Genomic DNA, 20,246 nt, shown 5'->3' with positions numbered 1-20,246 from the left:
GGAACAATTAACAGAGCCCAATTCTCCAATGCGATTCTTATAAATCTTAAATAGGCTATAGCTTTCACATCTTGCTTTTTTCACAATAATGAAGGTCCCCCTCGTCTGGAAAAATCTCACTGGTGAGCACGAAGCCCTTATCCGCGGCGGTTCAGCGGTCGCCGGCGACGCCGAACGCAGCTTCAGGGCTGGACGGTAAACGAAACACCGTCCGGCTTGAGGTCTCTGGAGCCGTTCGATCCGAAGATACGACCTTTTTTTTTTTTATTTTTTTATTTTTTTTTATGCCTCTCATCTGGGTACAGCTGTAGCATCTGTTTATACACGCACGCACCACCCTACACACGCACACCACACTCACACCACACGTGTACAAGCAGACCTACAACTACACACAGATATGAAGACCGCGTCCTTCTGGAAATCACCGGAAACCTCCAAAGCTCCGTAGGCAACGGGTGCGTTGCAGTCCCTTTGTGGCACCACGCGTGAGAGGCAAACGCTTGGAATCCATCCAAGCGGAGACTAAACAACAGGGAACTACTGTTCCCGGTGGGAAAATCACGAGTTCGAGCGCGCTCGAACCGTGACCGGCGGCCTCCACACCCGGAGGTCCCGCCACCCGAGCTACGGCTCGGTCCCCCCGAAGATACGACCTTGAGGACTTCACAAGCAAGGACGCTCCTTGGGCCAAGGGAAGGAAGGCCCAGTTACGTGAGCTGCTGAGCTGAGGCAGATTTGGCCTTCGTGGCCCGTTAATGCGGCGACCGGAGACGCCGTCAGCTAGGCAGCAAGCATAACGCCGCCGGCCGGCGGCGAGGGTGGCGATCCGATCCCCGACCACCGGCATTTGTGCACCCCGGCCGGTGATCAGCACGATCACGCTTCGAAGAATGGTACCGGCACAAACTTGGGACGGATTCTGCGGCTCAGGACCAAACATCGTCCTTCATCTGATCTTCAGAGTTGAGTTATATCGTACTGTGTTCAGTTCAGTTATTGATGGCTGTCAGCAACGCTCTGAAGAAGAAACGCCACTGTTTGGCATTTTGATGCCGCCAAAACTTCGGGCTAAATGCCTAGTTGCCTAGTCCGGGTCAGAAGACGATAAATCTTTTCATTTCAGGGCGGCAGGAAAACGAAGAGGCTCACTGTATGATGCATGGCGCCATCAGTTCAGCACCTCCTTCGTTTCCTTGAGGTCACAAGACAGTAGTACCAGGCAAATAGAACACTGGTGCCTCGTCAAACCAACTCATGGTAGACGAATGATGCAGGAGCAATTGTTGGATGACTTGCCTCAATGTATGCATGCATCCATCACCCCTCAAGTTGATTGATGACATGGTTCGTCGGGGTACCAACAGCATAGATACTGCTAGCCGAGGAGAACATCAAGCCCACCAGCAACTCCATGGTTGGAATTTGGATCCATGGAACAAAAGGGCGTATTGCAGCACCTGCTTGATCTTTCCTTTGACAATAGGGAAAAGTCCATATTTGAACCTCCAACTATTACGTTCGTCCGATTTTCAATCTTAAACTGCAAAACCAGACATTTTGCATCATTGAACTGTCAAAACCGGACGAAATACCCCCTTAACCCAAACTACCCTGGTTTTGATCCAACGTGGCAATGGTTTTGGTCCACGTCACCAATGCAGGTTGTACTCCCCTTTCTCTCCCTGCGCTCACCGGCCACGGATGTCCGTCTTGCAAACGCCGACCGCCAAGCTCTGCTCTCCGCCAGCCGCCGAGCTCCGGCCCTAAGGACACTGGCCGCCGAACTCCGGCCGCCTAGCTCCGGTCGCCCCCGCGCACCGACCGTCGGATTCCGCCCACCTAGCTCCTCGGTGCGCACATTGGCGGCCTGCGCGGGGATCCCTGCTCGCCCTCGCTAATAGATCCCAGCTCACCCGCGCCACCCCTCTGGGACCTCGCAGGCGTGCTCGAGGTCCACCGTCGAGCAGCCGCGCGGACGTTGCCGAGCTGTGGGGGGCAGCTGCAGGGGGGAGGGGCACGCGCAGAAACAGCTGCCGCACGCACAGCTCGGTGGCGCCGCCACCCGCCGATGGGGAGCAGCATGAGCGGTCTCCACGCCATCCTCACACGCCGCGCGGCCTGGCCAGTGGCCTCGCGCGCCCGCGCGTTCCCCGCACCGGTCTCACGCATAGCCCGGCAGAGGCCTCGCGGGCCCGCGGCCACGGCAGCCGTGCCGGCCTGACGTACCGCCCGCCTGGTGGCCTCGCTTGCTCGCGGCCACGGTGGCCGCATCGACGGCCTCGCGCAGGTGTTGGTCGCCGGCCTCTGCTCGCCCGCGCTGCTCAACCTCCTCGTGCTCCTCGCCCTCCTATCCACCAACCAGCGCCACTAGCGAGACCATGGGCATGATGCTCCGCCTATAGCACGAGAAGGCCGAGATCACTCCCATGGCCGAGCCTCGCTTCGTTGGAGAAATTCGACACTGATGAAGCATCTCCATCCAATTCCTTGCGCCACTAGCTCCCTTGGGTAGCCACAGATCCATTTGAGTCGTTCCTGAGCTAAATCTGTCACCGGAGCCCCGAGTTATCGGTCATCTCCTTCATCAGCCCGCCGCCGCGCACAAAGGGGCAGACCGCCGGTGAGCCATGCCTTCCCAGGGTTCTGGGTCATCACTAGTTGGTTTGTGGGGTTCGTTAGCGCGCGTGGGTGGTGTAGAAGCCTCCTGCCAGCAAGTTTCGTGCCCCCGGGTGGCCGGAACGCGAGCGCCGCCATGTTCCTGGGCCGCGTCCATGGACGCCGCCGTGGAGCTTGGTGCTCCAGCCATCCAGGGACCCGGCCAGGGTGTGCAGCGTGATCAGTGGGTCATGCCGGAGTTGTAGGTGTTGCATGTCGTCGTCGGGAGGGTCTGTAGCTTCGAGTCGTTGCAAGCCAAGCTTTGACTGACCGCGCGGCGATGGTGCGCGCAGCTCTAAGGTGGCATGGTGAGGGAGAGAGGTAGGTAGCCAGGGAGGTTCTAGCACGGTGACGTGGACCGAAACCATCTGCCACGTCGGATCAAAACTAGGGTTGTTTGGGTTAAGAGGGTATTTCGTCCGATTTTGACAGTTTAACGGTGCAAGCTGTGTGGTTTTGCAGTTTAAGATTGAAAATCGGACGGAAGTTGAAATATGAATTTTTCCCTTGACAATAACTTGTATTGCTGCAAGCTTCTTGTGGAATTCCAGCACCTCATGAAGCCCCTGATGAATAGACTTTAATTTGGTATCCAACAATTCCATCACACGTCCATCCATACCATACTCAAACGCCTCTGTAGCATGTGCAACTTGATTATTGTTCTAACTCTGAACACTCTAAACTCTCAAAACTCTCATGCATTGTGTTTGTCTCCCCATTACTATTATCACAACTAATAATACTGGGTGATTTTTTTAATTTCCTCTTGATCAAAAAAATTCCTGAAATCATTTGCAGTGCAAATAACCAGAAAGGTGGCCCGGCTAGTTTCAGACGTTGGATTGATTTTTAACGGCTTAGATGGCTACCTACCGTTCAAGTCATCAAGTGTCGTCTGCACGAGTGTGGCAGCCCCGGATCCCAACCCTCCCTCGCACTCCTCCCATGGCGATCCCTCCTCCCCGGATCGCGGGGGCCGGCGGCGGCGGACGCAAGCCGAGGGTTCCGCCGCTCCCACCGGCGAGGACCCTCCTAACTGCATTTGCCGCAGCGGCGGCGCTGACCATCCTTTGCCTCCTCTCCCCCTCCCCCGCCGCATCGCTATCGGGTGCTTGGAGATCCGGAGCCAGCAGCGGCGACAAGTACCTTTACTGGGGCGGCCGCGTCGACTGCCCCGGCAAGCACTGCGGCTCCTGCGCCGGGCTCGGGCACCAGGAGTCCAGCCTCCGCTGCGCCCTCGAGGAGGCCCTCTTCCTCGGCAGGTAATAGCTACTCTCCCGTGCTTATGCATCGAAGATAGTTCTTTTGAAGTGGCTAAAGTTTCATCTCGTTGAAATACGGAGCGCGAAGACTAAAAGACTGAGACTAGAAGGCAGATGGCCATGCTACTAACCTACTAATTGTGCTACTGGCATGCTTCTTTGTAGAATATTTGTGATGCCCTCAAGAATGTGTCTGAGCTCAGTACATAACACAAAGGGGGTCCTCCAAAGCAATGCAACTTCAAAACAAAGGTTCTTGCTTCTTAACCTCATCTGTCTCTCTGTAGTCTCCGCGCACTACTAAAGTTTTGGTATTTCAATATCTAAAGCAAGTATTTTGTAGATGGGAAGAAAGTTCTAGTGCAATGGAATCTCTATATGATATAGATGAGATATCAAGAACTGTACCGGTTATTCTGGACAATTCCAAGACATGGCATGATATAGTATCAAGAAGTATGAAATTAGAAGTGGGAGGCGTGTCACATGTGCAAGGAATTAGTAGGGCCGAACTCAAACAAAACCCCCTGTACTCAACAGCTCTCATATTAAACCGCACTGCAAGTCCTCTTGCTTGGTAAGCACACAGGTTCTTGTTGTAGTGCATTTGGTTTTGCCCCTCCTCTGGATTTAATCTTTTATTCAGCAAATTGCCTCTGCTAATTTTAACCATTCATGTCCAAGAAATTCAGGTTTGTGGAGTGCAAGGATCGCAAGAACCGCAGCTCTGTTATGTTATCCTACACCTTTTTACCAAGTATGCCAGCAAAAAAATTGAGGGATGCAGCAAATAAGGTACTGTTTCTCGCCCTTTTTGTATCTGCAGTCTGACTAATATCTTGGAAATGGGCTGCTAGTGTGTTTCTGTTTCTTTTCCTGCATCTTTTGTTTATGCTTATATACTTAGGGGGTTTATCATTTCTAGTTGCAATGACTTGACCAAGTTTTTCATACATTCCTTCAGCTTCACTGACTTAAATTACCGGATGATGATGTGGTCATAAAGTGGCAACTACCGTTGCTAACTAAACCTTGACATTGTGTAAATGCCTGACGGCTCTTGTTTATCATTCTAAACATGCACTAACTTATGCAATCTTGTGTTGTTTTGATGCTGCATCCATAAAGCAAAGTATATACCAGCACCCTGGAGATATAGATATCAGTGTATCTAGTTTATTGCACTTTCCTGTGCCAAGTCGTTAAAGTGATGTGCGGCTGCACAGACTTCTGAGTGGGCGAAAACAGAACTTAGCTCAAGTGTCATGCCCTGAAACATCTATATTTTGTTGCTTGTCAAGCATACAGCATCAGTTTTAGAAGTATGAGTGTAGGTACATGTTAACTCTCCTTACATGAGTTCTTAAATTAAGTAAATCACATTGCTTTATTGCCAGCTCATGTTCAGTAATATTCTTTGTAGTCTATAAGGTGCAGCCCTCTAAATCAGTCCCCTCTGTTTCAGATGAAAAAAATACTTGGCGACTATGACGCTATTCATGTGAGACGAGGTGATCTATTGAAAAATAGGAAAGATAGATTTGGTGTTGAACGGAGCCTTCATCCTCATCTAGACAGAGATACCCGCCCTGAGTATATCAGAAAAAGAATTGCAACATGGATTCCACCAGGTCGAACTCTATACATTGCATCAAATGAAAGAGCTCCAGGATTCTTTTCCCCTCTGTCAGACAGGTACCACCTGCACTTTTTTCCCATTGTTCTTGTCCAACCAGGATCTCTTGCATTGGTTACATTAGCATTTATCTTCCTCCTGCATCCTGATGCATGGTACAGACTTTGTAGTAAGTGCAGTTGGAAAGCTGTCCTTATTTTGTTCATATTTTTTCCGTTCATTTTTTATGTTGCCATGGTTAAGCATTTTTAGCAATAAGATGTTCTCATGTGGCTGGTCATGTCAGTTCTTCAATCTGTATGCTGGTTGAATTGAATTCAGGTTTCTACCTCCATGTGTCTTTATATATAATCATTTGATGCTTACTGAAATTGTTTGCTCATTCATTTGGGCAACAATACAGGTACAAGCTAGCATACTCGTCCAACTTCAGTAGCATATTGGAGCCAGTAATTGAGAATAACTACCAGCTATTCATGGTGGAGAGGCTCATTATGCAAGGAGCAAAGACATTTGTCAAGACAATGAGAGAATTTGACAGTGATTTAACCCTTTGTGATGACCCCAAAAAGAACACCAAAGTTTGGCAAAGGCCAGTGTATACAGATTATTGACGGTAGCTAGCCAGTGGCCACCAAATATGATTATGAAGCTCCCTCTTTCAGCAACTTGACAGCCTGACATGGCCTATTAAACATGAAGCTGGCAAGGAAGCATTTGCTATACAACTGAAATTAGCCCAGCACTGGCGGAAACTTCACCCCCTCACCGCAGCACGTTTGTTCATATTACCACGTGTCCTTGTAATCTGGAAAAGGCCAAAATTGTTGACTTGTTTTTTCCATTCTTTTGCAATTAGGGACTAGATCACAAGATTTGATTGCAGATTTAGGATGCATATATGTCATACTCTTCTGTATAGTATGTGTAAGAATCAAGTGGCAAGTCGAGGCTTTTAAGTGTGGAGAATATCAATAGTTGGTTGTTATCTCTTATTTAATAGTTTTTCGAGGTGTCGCTCCCGTCAACAAAAACACTTGACCCTTTGGACATGAAGCAATTTCTAATATGTACTTTTGACCAGTTTCTAATATTATAGTATATAAATTTCAATATTTTTTACGCCTTTACGGACTATGAAAGTATTCTTTTTAGGGAAATCTACACATCAATTTTATGCCTTCAATCTAAATATTAAACGTTTTTATTGCTAAAGTTTTAAAATTCAACTAAATCTTGTCTAAAACAGTTGGAAATAGCGGGCTATGAAGTTTAGCGGTAACCTTCTCTAAAAGCTATAGAATAGCTATAGCGAACTATAACGAAAGCTAAATCATTTAGCTGAATGATAAAATAATAAATAATCTCATACAAATTATAAGTATCGTTGGTCTAACACTTAAAATTTGAGTCTAGCACGTCTCTTAACTACCCAACAGTACCCAATTGACATTTAGCGCTGCTAAGTCTCACAAAAACCTATTTAGCGGACATTTAGTATAGCTAAATCTCATAAAACCTCCTTTTGCGGATATAGCGGACAAATGTTGTATAGCGTAGCGGTAAATCTCCTAAAAAGCTATTAGCGGGCTATAGCGAGGCTATAGCGGGCTATTTCCAACCATGCTAAAACTTGAGCATTTGCGACGGAAGAGAGCGTTGTACTAGTATTGTGCATCTGGCACAGTTGCTTTATTTCCTTTCCCTAGCTCATAGATGAGTCCTAGTCACATGCTAAGTTGATTCTAGACAACCTATTCTTGTAATAGTGTCTGTACGTTGCTACGAGCAATATAATACACCTATGTAATACTATTAAGCTTTGGGTTCATCCACTTCATGTACAGGCCATGATGTGATTGTGCGAGACATTGTTTGTTCGTGTTTTGATTGGAATTGCGATTGATTTGTTCGGGTTCCGATTAGAATTTGGATTGATTTGTTCGGATTCCAATTAGAAACTCTGATTGATGAACCAATGAAATATTACTTGCTTTAGAAATAAACTAGCTAATTATATTAGTGCATTGCTACGGACAAAGTTAGTATAAATATCAGATACGTATAGTTATCCGTGTGTTATTAATTTATAGGGATCTATGTGATCGAGTCGTGGACGAAGGGTTGGTCCGACTTGCATATGAAATGGACTAACGTCGATTTGTCAATAAAACAAGACAGACCAAACAAAAAATTTAGATGAATATAGATGTAGAGAAGAGAAAAAAGTACAGACACAGATATAGAGATAGAAATAGTAGAGATAAACGTACCGGTCTCAGGTACGCCAGTACCATGTGTTTCGTCATCAAAAGATTAGCAACACCTTACAAATTCAAACGTACAATGGTGCTCAGGCGTTTAAGCTCGGCGGCCACGGCAACTCGTACGGGTAGGCTGGCCCCGTGTAGTTGTGCGAGTTCCTCATCCGGACGCGCTCCACTACCGCCATGGTCTCGAGGTCGACGAAGAACCGCCACTTTCTGTTCCACGTTTCCACCACGACGCACGTTTCGTGCCCCGCGACAATCGTAGCTCTCCCGGGGAACCGCACCAGGTTCTCCAGCACCCACTCGCCGCCGCCCTTGAGCCGAGAGAAGACGACCCTGAAGTCGCGGTCTACCAAGCAGACGGCACGCGGCGCGCGGCCTTCTCCGCCGACGACCCGGAAGAAGCGCGCCACGCACCACCCCTCGATGCTCACCGGGAGAGCTTCCAGCGACACCGCCGCGGTGGCCTCGTCGAGAACAAGCGCGGCGCCGCCGGCATCTTCGATAGCCCAGTAGAGGGAACCATCGGCGCGGCCGGCGAAGTAGAAGGAGGCGGTCGCGCTCGGGATATCGATGTTGCCCTTCCACGCGCAGTTCATGTCGCGCCAGCTGCGCTCACTGGTGCTGGCCTGGTACACGCAGGCCTCCGGCACGCCGCGGCGGCGATCCAGCATGTGTTCTCTGAGCAGGACTACCATGACTCTGAAGTTGGACATGCTGGTGCTGAGGTTGCCTCCGCCCCGGCCGGTCGCGCCGCCCCTGAGCAGGAACACGCCGAGCCACATGCGGCCGCTCAGCCGGTCCGGCAAGATGATCGATCGCCTGGCACCGCCGTGTCTTGGGCTCGCATACGACGAGGTCAGGGTCAGAGCGGCGGCTCCGCGATGATGTCCGGTACCTGTTCCGGAGGAGGAGGAGGCCGTCACGGCTGTCGACGGTCCCCCAGGTGCCATCGACTTCCGGCAGGAAGTCGAGGGAGGAGGACTACTGCTGGCTGACGGGGATGTCCAGCGTTGGCGACGGCAAGAAGACCGGACGGCTGGCGCAGTTGCGGTAGAGGCCCAGGGGTACGCGCAGGAGGCGGAAGCGGGCTAGGAATCCGGCGTCTGCCACGACCCGGCGCCACCGCTTGCATGCCGACGCTGCGCGGACGAGGTAGGCGGAGGAGCCGAGGCGGAGGAGGACGAGCTCCAGGACGTCGTCGGGGATGTCGTGCACGCTCGTCGACGCCGGCTGCCCTCCTACCGGGGGCTCGTCGTCATTCTTCCGCGACGCTACCGTCGGCTTGGTTGCCTCGGGCGTTCCTCCGCCGCCGGGGCCGAGGGCGCTGCCTATTGCCCCCCATGGATGATTTTCCAGTTAACGAAGAGCTCACAGGCTTCCGATCCGCTTGGATATCCCGGATGTATAGTAGGTCTTCACAAACTTTGTGAGTTGTACGTGGACACGATCCGGAGCATGCATGTTTGAGCTCCTACGCCGCCAAGACGAATACACCTTGCCGTTTTAAGGTGAAATTATTAGGTGGTAATGACTTACAAACTACATATTGTTGGATTTGCCGTGTGTTAATTTGTAGTGATCTACGTGGTCGAGTTATGAATGGAGGGGGCTGGTCCGACTCGCATATATACAGGATGGACTAAGATCCACATATCAATGACACAAAATGGACCAAATCAAAAATATAGATTGAACCCTTACTTGCTTTACAAATAGATATATAGATATAGATAAATATGATATTAGTATTTTTTATAAATTTACTCAATCTTTATTTGACTTAGGATAAAATTTAAAAAAAGTCCAGTTTACACCTTTGAACTATTGCAAAAGTCTAATTTTCAAGCTTAAGCATCCTTGGCTGCCGTGAGGAACAGTTCCCCCAATCATATCTGGGGCTCCCACTGTCACATGAGAAACTGAAGCTAAACACTTTTGCGCCGATGATCAGTAAGGCAGATAAGTACCTGGCCGGATGGAAGGCTGCTCTTCTCAACACCCTGGGTCGTGCAGTGCTTGCAGATGCGGTGCTTGGCAACCTTCTCATATACGCAATGGGTGCAATCGAACTGCCAAAGGGAACCATTGAAGCACTGGACAGCCGCCGCCGGGCCTTTGTGTGGTCCGGCCAAGATAAGGTTAGTGGTGCTCAATGCCTGGTCGCGTGGGATTCGGTGTGTTTGCCAAAGGAGCTCGGTGGCCTCGGACTGAAACACCTAGCCACCCAAAACCAATGCCTGCTCTTGAAACTTATCCACCGTCTCCACAATCCTGGTGCCTCGTCCTGGGCGCGCTGGGCTAGGCAGCGGATCTGCCTCGCCACACTCGCCGGGGAACTGCAGGGGCCGCACTGGAAGTCGCTGCAAGAACTCCTGCCACTGTACAGGGCGATCACCACTGTGGATGTGCACAACGGGGCATCAACCTCCTTCTGGGAAGACTGCTGGCTGCAGGACCACCCCCTATCGGAAGCGTTCCCTGCTCTGTACAGCCATGCCACCAAACCAGCGGCCACTGTCTCCGACGTTCTCCAGTGCGGCCTCGACCAGCACCTCCGTTCGCGACGAACACGGGCTGCTTCTACAGAACGCGCACAGCTGCTCACTCTGCTGCAACCGGTGCAGCTGACCGTCGCCGAAGATACAAGGATCAGCATGTTCCAAGACACAGATGGCCGCCTCAACACAGCACTCTTATACAAGACGCTGATGGCAGCCAACAACCCTGAACCGCCCCCCCCCCCCCCCCCCCCCCGAGTCCAGTTCTTCATGTGGCTTCTGACCCAAGATCGTGTGCAGACACGATGCAACCTCCTCAAGAAGACCATCGTTACTGACGCGATCCGTGAGCTATGCCATGCCGCAGATGAGACTGTCGAGCATCTGATCTTCCACTGCTCGATCGCCCACAGCCTGTGGCAATCAGTGGGCGTCGAACAGCCCAGCCACGTCCACCGGCTGCACAAGCTCAAGCGCCCAGATCACATCCCGGAGCGCCATTTCTCAGTGTTTATCTCCCTATGCTGCTGGAACATATGGAAACACAGGAACCGAGTCGTGTTTGATAAGATGCCCCCATCCCTGCAACTTCTCAAGAACAATTGCCAGGAAGACAGCAGGCTGTGGGCATGGCGACTACCAAGAGCTGACGCTGAGCTCGCCGAGACCTGGTGCAACATTCTGTCTCCAATGTAATACACACACTAGGAAAAACCCCTCTGTAACACCCCAAAAACTCTGTATCTTTGGCTACTAGAGAGCCATGTTTTAATGAAAATCAGGTGGGGAACCTTTCCATCCCGTTGACCGTCAAAAAAAATTTCAAGCTTAATAAACTACAAAACCGAATAAAATAGACCATCCAACTATCAAAACCGGGCAAATTTGACCCTTTGAGTGGTTTTGAAGATGGTTTTCCATTATATAAAAATTAAATATTCAGATTTAAACTAAAAAATTCATAATTAATTCATTTTAAATCAAAAAATACAAAATGGGTATGGACATTTTTCTAAATGTAACCTATCCATTGGCACTGTACTTATAGTTTATTCAAATCCATTTTTTATGTTCATAGTATTTGGTTGCTTGTAGTTATGTCTATTATATTTGAATAAATAAGATTCAAATAGAGCAATAATAGATAGATTACATTTTCTAAAAAAAATTGAAGCTAGTTTCATATTTTTTTCTATTTTAAAATGAATTAGTTTTGATTTTATAGATCTCATTAGAATTTTTTTATTTTTTTAAAAAAAATAAAACTATCCTAAGGGCCAACTTTATCCGGTTTCGATAGTTGAATGACCCATCTTTGTCCGGTTTTGTAGTTTAATGTTAAAAATCAGACTTTTGCGATAATTTAAAGGTGTAAACCGGACTTTTTCCAAACTAAAATGATATTCCTTTTGGAAAGGCGAGTTATATTACTGGTCCTGTCTAAATTTTCACCAATACCCGAGCCATTCCTTTGAAAAAAGAAGCAAGATTAATGATGCCACGCATGCATACATGCATGCAGAATGAGACCATGCGAAGGTAAAAAAGGGTAATGGTGTGATTCCTCTATCTCTAAGCAAGGTTCCAATCAAGAATCAACTCGATCGCATGAAATGGATGCGTGCCTACCTGCTGCTAGCTAGCCACTGGCAATCGTACGTGCTACCTCTGTATCTACAAAAACAATCTACGTGCTACGCGCAATCACCTACGTCTCACTTCCTTGGTCATCGCCATGGCCATTGTGGTCACCGTCGCCAATTCGCCATCGCCGATCCCATCACAGTGGTCACCATCGCCGGTTTCTTCCAGCAGCTCGGCCGCCTGCGCCTTCCTCTTCTTGCTGTCGTTCAGCCGCACGCCAAACAGCCTCACCGGCGCCTCCTCGTCGTCGTCGTCACCGCGTGGCTTCCGCGTTGTCGGTGGCGACGCGTCATCATCAGCAGAGCCGAGCTCCACCAGCCTGCAGCCGGTGGCCGAAGGCGGCGGCGGCGGCACCGGCTCCACGTGGTTCTGCAGGAAGTAGATGATGTCGTTGTAGAGCCGCCTCATGTGCGCCAGCTCCGACAGCAGCAGCGAGTTGCGCCGCCGCAGCTCCCGGTTGTCCTCCGACAGCGTCGCCAGGAAGTCCTTGCCGCCGCCGTGGTCCTCCTCCTGGACGCGGTAGTACGCCGGCGGGGACGGATGCGGCGGCGAGAAGAGGCTGAGGTAAGGCTGGTGCGGAGGGAGTGGCTGCAGCGGCGGCGGCGGCTGCGAGCACGACGAGGACTTCCTCCGGTGGATCTCTGAGAGGAGGTGCTTGGCGCCCTTCTTGAAGAACTCGTTGGCGAACTCCCACCTGTCTGCCACGATCTTCCTGAACCCCTGCAAAAGCCATGATAATCACAGGAAGACTACCCATGTTAATGAATGCTTACTTAGTTGTCACAAGACTCACAATCTGAGAAGCCAGAGTGAAAATCGATGCTACATGGACTGATGCTAGGGGGTGTTTAGTTGGTGAAAAAGTTTGGGTTTGGCTACTGTAGCACATTTCGTTGTTATTTGATAATTAATGTCCAATCATGAATTAATTAGCGTTATTAGATTCATTTCGTAGGAATCAGTTAGACTATGTAATTAGTTATTTTTTCAACTACATTTAATATTTCATGCATGTGTTCGAAAATTTGATGTGACGGGTAGTGCGCAATTTTTTTTGAAAACTAAACGCCCCCTACATTGCAAGTGTGAATATTACTATCACTGAGAAAATGTACTGTTAACTGGTGCTTGATGAGATGACATGGCATGCTAACTGCACATGCGAGGAGGGTGAAGATCCTTTCAAAAAAAAAAAGAGGAGGGTGAAGAATGATGGATGTTGTAAATGTGATGTATAATGGCTTGCTGTGAACTCGTGGCAAAGTATTGGTTTGCAAGTAATTAAGAGGAGCTGAGGACAAAACTGGGTATGAGAAAGCATAAATAGCAAGAATCGAACTGATGAGCTTAGTTCAAAAGAATCAAACTCAGTCCTAAAAAAATAAAAAAAATGATAAAAAAGAGAAGCCCAACAGAACCGCATGGAAGAACAAGATAGACGTCAGCGTGCCCTCTCCTTGTTATGTTTTAGGAAAAAACATTCTGTGACTTCCTTCCTTTGTGACTACTAAACCAAAAAAAGGCAAAAGGTAACAGAGTTTTTTTAATACAAAAGATGGCTTCTTGAAAGACACGAAAAATAAAAAAAAATCTGCAGGTGGGAAGCACACTAGCAGTGCCTTCAAATCTAGCAACAAGACTCCAGTACGTCCACAACCACCCATCCCTTGTCACATTCTAGGAGACACGAAATCCAAAGGATGAAATGTCACCACCAACCAACAGGGACACAGATTCAGTACCTTTGCTTCACAAAGGCACATTGTAACTTTGGCTCCATATCCAACCATCCATTCTAAATCTAACGGATCCCATTCTTCCCAAAGCAAAGTTGATTCCCTTAATATTTTTCAGCTATTATGGCCTAGCAAATCCACTAACACAATATGTATTACCATTTAGATAGCGTGCATTAAACATTTAGCATGCATAACAGCGCAGATTTCATTAGAGACTAACATGCACATAACATAAAAAAAAGTTTGCATTTTGAACCATTCCAAGTGACATTCAAAGTACATCAATACATGGCACTTTCAATCACTTAAATTGATGGTCTGACACACCAAATGCTATCACTTGGCCACTTCATTTGTACAATTAGGCCACAAAATACTATATTAACTCACAAAATACTATAGTTAGGTCTGTCCAAAATACTTGATAAGTTAGCTAAAGAAACAAAATTTTCATCAAAACTCAAATCCAACATAGGAATGGGTTCCTCTCACGCTAAGGATGCTCGCCGGCCTCTTCTCTCTTGCCGGAACCTCGCTGCCAGCGAGGAATCGGTCGATCAAACTAGCGTCCGACATTTTTGACCCTGACGCTCGGAGGCAAAGGAGGAAGAGAGCGGTGCTCGTGATTGGATTTAAAGAGATTGTTAGATTTCATTACTTTTTTTTGCTAACTATTTTGTTTTACATAATAGCTAAATTAAAATTTTAACTATCATAGATACAAGAGCTCTTGGATGCTGTTAAGCCAAAAAAAATTTCGCGCGCGCTTGGCAGGCGGGTCGCACGAGGAGCGGCCCGGGGACCGCAGCGCAAGTTGTGCTAGGGAGAACCAAACAAGGCCGGCTGCGGAGCTCCCCGGGCCGCTCCTCGTGCGACCCGCCTGCCAAGCACGCGCGAAAAAAAATTGGCTTAACAGCATCCAAGAGCTCTTGTATCTATGATAGTTAAAATTTTAATTTAGCTATTATGTAAAACAAAATAGTTAGCAAAAAAAGTAATGAAATCTAACAATCTCTTTAAATCCAATCACGAGCACCGCTCTCTTCCTCCTCTGCCTCCAAGCGTCAAGGTCAAAAATGTCGGCCGCTAGTTTGATCGACCGATTCCTCGCTGGCGGCGAGGTTCCGGTAAGAGAGAAGAGGCCGGCAAGCATTCTTAGCGCGAGGGGAACCCATTCCTATGTTGGATTTGAGTTTTGATGAAAATTTTGTTTCTTTAGCTAACTTATCAAGTATTTTGGACAGACCTAACTATAGTATTTTGTGAGTTAATATAGTATTTTGTGGCCTAATTGTATAAATGAAGTGGCCAAGTGATAGCATTTGGTGTGTCAGACCATCAATTTAAGTGATTGAAAGTGCCATGTATTGATGTACTTTGAATGTCACTTGGAATGGTTCAAAATGCAAACTTTTTTTTATGTTATGTGCATGTTAGTCTCTAATGAAATCTGCGCTGTTATGCATGCTAAATGTTTAATGCACACTGTCTAAATGATAATACATATTGTGTTAGTGGATTTGCTAGGCCATAATAGCTGAAAAATATTAAGGGAATCAACTTTGCTTTGGGAAGAATGGGATCCGTTAGATTTAGAATGGATGGTTGGATATGGAGCCAAAGTTACAATGTGCCTTTGTGAAGCAAAGGTACTGAATCTGTGTCCAACCAACAGGTAATAGTCAGGTACAGCAATATATAAGATCTTCAGACATGCATATATTTCACGCTCATCTTTTCGCCACCAAATTATTAGTGGTTATTACAACACACTCCTGAGTTCGTTTCAAAAGAACACATTTCCGAGTACAAAACAAATAAAATGTCAGCAGTGCTCTGCTTTTTAAATGAAGCTTATCTAGGATCAAAACCAGAACCAAACAATAGCTTCATCAGAACATCAGAACCACCCCCATTAAGTTGCACAGAAACACAGGAGCCCAAAATCAAACCAAGCAAGAATCAGTCAGCAGTGAGAAAAATAAATGTACAATGAAGATCGAGGGCACTGGCACGCACATGAACACACACGCGTAGCCAATCACTTACATAGGTGTTGAGCTGCCTGACGAAGCTGGAGAAGTTGTTGTGCTTGAAGTAGTTGGGGAGGAGGTCCCTGGCGAACTCCGGCGGCCGCCACACCACGAAGGTGGCGCCGTCCTCCCCCCACGAGACGACGTGGTCGGTGCAGGGGTCGTCCACCAGCTGGAAGGTCTTGGTCAGGAAGGGGGCCGGCACCACCGGCTTGGCGGCGTGCGACTGCGAGCTCGTCTCCACGTCCATGGACACCGCCATCTCTCCACCACCACTGCCGCACCTCTCCACAAGGAATGCCATCCGTGAGAAGATAGAGGAGGGAAAGAAGAAGGACGAACTAGCTGGAGAGCAAGGCAGCACTGCTTATTATCTCTAAGCTTGAGAGCGAGAAAGAGATCGATCGAGAAGGTGGGAGGAGACAGGAGAAAGAAGGCCTTTTCCTCTCTCTCCACTGTCTCCAGAGCTATATCTCTCCAGTGAGTCTCACTGTGTGAGACACTGAGACTGGAGTACACACACATGCAGGCACAGGGCGCCACCTTCAAATATTCTCGCTGGGGTGGCCGGGTGGGTCACTGTCGACCTCTAGCTCGAGCTAGCCCGTGTTCAGTTGGAATATTCAAAATTCCAAAAAAAATTTCCGGCACCTGCATGGAGACTTAAATCTAAACGAAATAAAAAAAGCATTGCGACTGCTGTCGGTAAATGGCGAGACGAATCTAATGAACCTAATTAGTCTGTAATCAGACGCTAAATTACTACAGTAATGCTACAGTAAATAACCTCTAATGACAGATTAATTAGGCTCATTAGATTCGTCTCGCGATTTACAGACGAGTTCTGTAATTATTTTTGTGATTAGTTTATATTTAATACTTCAAATATAAAAAGATACCTTTTCAAAATTTTTACATCGCGCAACCAAATAGGGCCTAGAGCTGCAATCTCTCTCTCATCGTTATACATGCATATGCATGGATACCTGTGCGAGCCTGCCTCTGCACGCACTCCCGCTTGGCACGTACTAGGCACCGCTTGTTTTTTAGGAGGGGCTGCTCAGTGCTCACGAGGAAATGAATTCCATGGCACCTATGCCTGGCTCCTGCAATGGAACTGCTCGTAATTTTTGTAGTGAGTAGTAATAATTACATAAGGAGATTATGCCTTAACTACAAACACTAGTATAGTACGTTGATGGTACCAGCAGAACCCTAACTGTTCAAACCAAGGATTTTCCCCCAGACATTGGCAATGACGCTCATCATCATCGATCTGCTGCAGGTCTAGAGCTAGTAGTATGTATTATCAATGTACTATGCCGTACTACCAGTCACAGAGTTAAAATAGTAAAAAGCTAGCCAGGCTTGGTTTAGATCCCAAAATTTTACATCAAAAAACATCCCATCAAATGTTTGGACACATGCATGAAGTACTAAATAAAATTTATTTGTAAAATTTTTTGCACAGATGAGTTGTAAATCGCTAGATGAATCTAATGAGCCTACTTAATTTATGATTTGCAACAGTGATGCTACAGTAACCATCCGCTAATTATGAATTAATCATGGATTAATTAGACTTATTAGATTCGTCTCGCGATTTACAACCCATCCGTGTAAATTTTTTTATAAATATAATTTATTTAGTGCTCCGAAATAGTAAGATTCTCTTTTAAATATTTACGCCAAAAAGATCTAATATATATGACTCCAATTAATGTCACCAATAAATATGTTTCCACGCATGTGGGATCTAGCTAGGATTGAAATTTCTATTATATTGCTCTAATAAAAGAAGATGCTAGCATTGAAGAGTTTTCTTTAAAGGACCCGAGGAGTTCTGAACGAGATAGAGATATATAGCTTAGGTTCATATGTCTCTGCATCTTAAGAGTAAAGTCCATTTTGACCATCCAACTATCACCTGAATTCAATTTTAAGAGTGATGAGGGAGTGGAGGGCTGATAGGTCGGTCCCACCACCATGAGACGTCCACATCATAGAAACTACCACCACTTGGCATCCACCTCACCCAAACCACGCTGCAAAAATGTCTGATGGCCAAATACGAACGGTTTTGATAATTTGATAGTCAAGAATATTGGAGTTGGATAACCAAAATCGAACTCAGGGGATTGTTGGATGGTCAAAAATGAACTTTGCCCACATCTTAAACACAACACCATTTGTGTGAATCAGAAATTCAGCTCATGCTGAGCAATTCGATTTAAGCAACTTTTGTATTCCAACTGAAGCAACTTTGACCAACAAAGGGACCAATATTTTCTTCCTTCTAAACCTACTAAAACTTGCCACAGGAATTTCCAAAGCTAACATTTCAATGTTTGGACTTACTGTCCATAAAAAAAATTCAACCACGAGAAGGGAAGTACTGAACCTGTATGGCCATGAAACTCCCTGGAACCGGTTCTCAGGGGAGTAACAATGTTTCATTGTTTTATGAGCAGGTGGAAGCCATAGTGGGTGCCCTCTTCAACCCTAAATCTTATATTCTGGTTCTAGTACTTAATGTCCATAGAAACATATACGTATATATTTGGAGTACATTATTATCCCAGCAATGTTTTTTCCCCATATATATCTTACCACGCTATATACCACTCCATATATGAATTAGTATTACACATTGGTGGCATCATAGACAAATTAGTTGCCATGAATGTATATAGTTCTTATGTAAAAAAGACATAGTAGTTGAAAGTGATCGGGTGCTCTAACCTAAGAGGGGGAGGGGGTGAATTAGGCACTCTAAAAACTTAGACCTATAGCTCCAACTAGTTTGCACAAAACTTAAACTAAAACATGCTATCTAGATGTGCAACTAGGTTGTTCTAGTGTGAAAACCCCTATCCCAAAAGAGTTTAGCAACCTATAGCCTTTCCTATCAAGAAACTATTCTATGAAAGTAAAGGAACACAAATTGCTTATTATGAAATGCGGAAGCTTAATGAGCGGGATAGGAGATAGCAAACTCTTGATGCGGGTGTTTATCCCGTGGTTCGGTTAGCCACACAGGCACACCTACATCCACGTTGTTGTAGCACTCACTAAGAGTATTGCTACTCGGCCACCAAGTCTCTTCCGTGAACACAATCACGGTCACCTTGGCCCCGGGTTCTACTAAGGAGCTTCTCCACAAAGGATGGGGGTCTCCACGTCCCCCGCACAAAGATGTCGTCGCCGCTCCACACCAAGTCGGAGGGTCGATGACGTTGCCGGCGAGGTCCACGCTCCAAGGTGCCGGCGCAACAAGCTCTTGATTTGGTTCGCTAATGAACCACAGCACAAAGGCTCGAAGCCTTGCAATCTCACTCACTAAGAGCTAATCCTATACACAACACTCTCAAAGTGTGCTAAAGGCTAAGGATATGATCTTGATGCTTTTGTATGGCTTGGAGATGTTCTTGGTTGTGTGTGGGATGTTCAGCAACTCCAGCAAGCTTCAAATGGCCGGGGTGAGGCGTATATATAGGCCACCAAGTCTTGTAGCCGTTGCTCCAACGGTCAGCTGAAAATCTGCGTATCACCGGAAGAACCGATGCCTCTGGCTGGGGTAGCATCGGTTCAACCGGTCACTCATAAGACGAAGTAGCCGTTGAACTCCTGACAGCTGACACAGTAACCACCGGTTGAACCGATGCTTTGTACCGATGCATCACCGGTTCATCCGGTGCTTAAGGATCTTCTCCTGGGCGCTGACGTCATTACACCGATGGTATGATCCGATGCACCGTCGGTTGAACCGGTGCTGAAGAAACTTCTCCTGGGCACTTGACATCGTCTCTGGTACACAGTGCGCCCAATGCACCGATGCCCTTTCTTGGACTGTCGATTCAACCGGTGCCTATGGGCTGACTTGGCTTCGGCTCCCTCCTGCACCAAACATCATAGCGTCAGTTCTTCCGACAAGCGTCAGATGCACCGATGCTTAAGCATCGGTTCTTCCGGTGCTCCTGATCCGAAGAGCTTTCAGGGCGCTGCTCTGAGACCCGCGAGGGGCGGCTCCCCCTCGACCCCCGTCCGCTAACCTATCTTCTCTTTCTCTTTGTCATCACTTGAACCTAAAATCCTGAGAATGGTCATCTTAACAATCATATTAGTCCAAGTGTTGTGTTGTCATTCGATCACCAAAATCACTCGAAATGACATAAATGGTGCCATGTTCGTTTCAGTAGTTCACCAGAGAGTAGGATAATGTCAAGACACATATATAACTACTGCAAATTAAAGGAAGATCATTTTCAACAACTGAGGTTATGGATTCCTATTTCTACAACCTTTTCCTCTTTAAAACAGATACAAAAGTCACCTTCATAAATACACAGCTACATTTATAAGCACTATGATTTGACGTGATAGCACACTGGCTTGCATGTAAGGCCAGGGCAAAGTACAGTTACACAAGAGGGGATAAATGCATGCATGCTTGGGTTCTCAACTCTGGAGTCATCAAATTTCATAGAGGACGCACATATA

General features: G+C 47.1%; 4 protein-coding genes across 4 annotated transcripts; 2 read left to right on the top strand and 2 right to left on the bottom strand.

Annotated features, from left to right (window-relative positions):
* The first annotated feature begins 3,555 nt into the window (after positions 1–3,555).
* On the top strand, positions 3,556–6,639 carry LOC120692108. Its single transcript, XM_039975336.1, has 6 exons — positions 3,556–3,923; positions 4,089–4,175; positions 4,267–4,500; positions 4,616–4,718; positions 5,389–5,618; positions 5,963–6,639. Exons 1-6 carry the CDS (start codon positions 3,607–3,609, stop codon positions 6,171–6,173), a joined length of 1,182 nt encoding a protein of 393 aa, XP_039831270.1. The 5' UTR covers positions 3,556–3,606; the 3' UTR covers positions 6,174–6,639.
* Positions 6,640–7,912: 1,273 nt separating this feature from the next.
* LOC120689235 lies at positions 7,913–9,182 on the bottom strand (the record flags this gene model as incomplete). The annotated part of the gene is made up of 2 exons (XM_039971549.1): positions 7,913–8,785; positions 8,829–9,182. Coding segments are annotated over 2 exons (1,227 nt in total), but the record flags the coding sequence as incomplete, so codon positions are not given.
* A 593-nt stretch (positions 9,183–9,775) lies between these two features.
* On the top strand, positions 9,776–11,026 carry LOC120689234. Its single transcript, XM_039971548.1, has 2 exons — positions 9,776–10,543; positions 10,631–11,026. Exons 1-2 carry the CDS (start codon positions 9,776–9,778, stop codon positions 11,024–11,026), a joined length of 1,164 nt encoding a protein of 387 aa, XP_039827482.1.
* Positions 11,027–11,775: 749 nt separating this feature from the next.
* On the bottom strand, positions 11,776–16,268 carry LOC120692947 (heat stress transcription factor B-4d-like). Its single transcript, XM_039976335.1, has 2 exons — positions 15,763–16,268; positions 11,776–12,694 (listed from the first exon to the last, which is right to left on the bottom strand). Exons 1-2 carry the CDS (start codon positions 16,048–16,050, stop codon positions 12,035–12,037), a joined length of 948 nt encoding a protein of 315 aa, XP_039832269.1. The 5' UTR covers positions 16,051–16,268; the 3' UTR covers positions 11,776–12,034.
* Between the last annotated feature and the right edge of the window lie 3,978 nt (positions 16,269–20,246).

The sequence above is a fragment of the Panicum virgatum genome, chromosome 9N (assembly GCF_016808335.1).
Source record: "Panicum virgatum strain AP13 chromosome 9N, P.virgatum_v5, whole genome shotgun sequence".
NCBI classification, from domain to species: Eukaryota; Viridiplantae; Streptophyta; class Magnoliopsida; order Poales; family Poaceae; genus Panicum; species Panicum virgatum.
The sequence above is the reverse complement of the archived record's forward strand: the minus strand, read 5'-3'. Positions and strand labels throughout refer to the sequence as shown.

What these genes read in the sequence shown, in the direction of transcription:
- LOC120692108 (XM_039975336.1), top strand. Translation starts at nt 3,607, where the DNA reads ATGGCGATCCCTCCTCCCCGGATCGCGGGGGCCGGCGGCGGCGGACGC. An exon ending in AATGCAACTTCAAAACAAAG is followed by an intron (nt 4,176 to 4,266) that starts GTTCTTGCTTCT and finishes AGTATTTTGTAG; the next exon opens with ATGGGAAGAAAGTTCTAGTG. An exon ending in TGAGGGATGCAGCAAATAAG is followed by an intron (nt 4,719 to 5,388) that starts GTACTGTTTCTC and finishes CCTCTGTTTCAG; the next exon opens with ATGAAAAAAATACTTGGCGA.
- LOC120689234 (XM_039971548.1), top strand. Translation starts at nt 9,776, where the DNA reads ATGATCAGTAAGGCAGATAAGTACCTGGCCGGATGGAAGGCTGCTCTT. An exon ending in TCTTATACAAGACGCTGATG is followed by an intron (nt 10,544 to 10,630) that starts GCAGCCAACAAC and finishes GATCGTGTGCAG; the next exon opens with ACACGATGCAACCTCCTCAA.
- LOC120692947 (XM_039976335.1), bottom strand. Translation starts at nt 16,050, where the DNA reads ATGGCATTCCTTGTGGAGAGGTGCGGCAGTGGTGGTGGAGAGATGGCG. An exon ending in TCAGGCAGCTCAACACCTAT is followed by an intron (nt 12,695 to 15,762) that starts GTAAGTGATTGG and finishes TGGCTTTTGCAG; the next exon opens with GGGTTCAGGAAGATCGTGGC.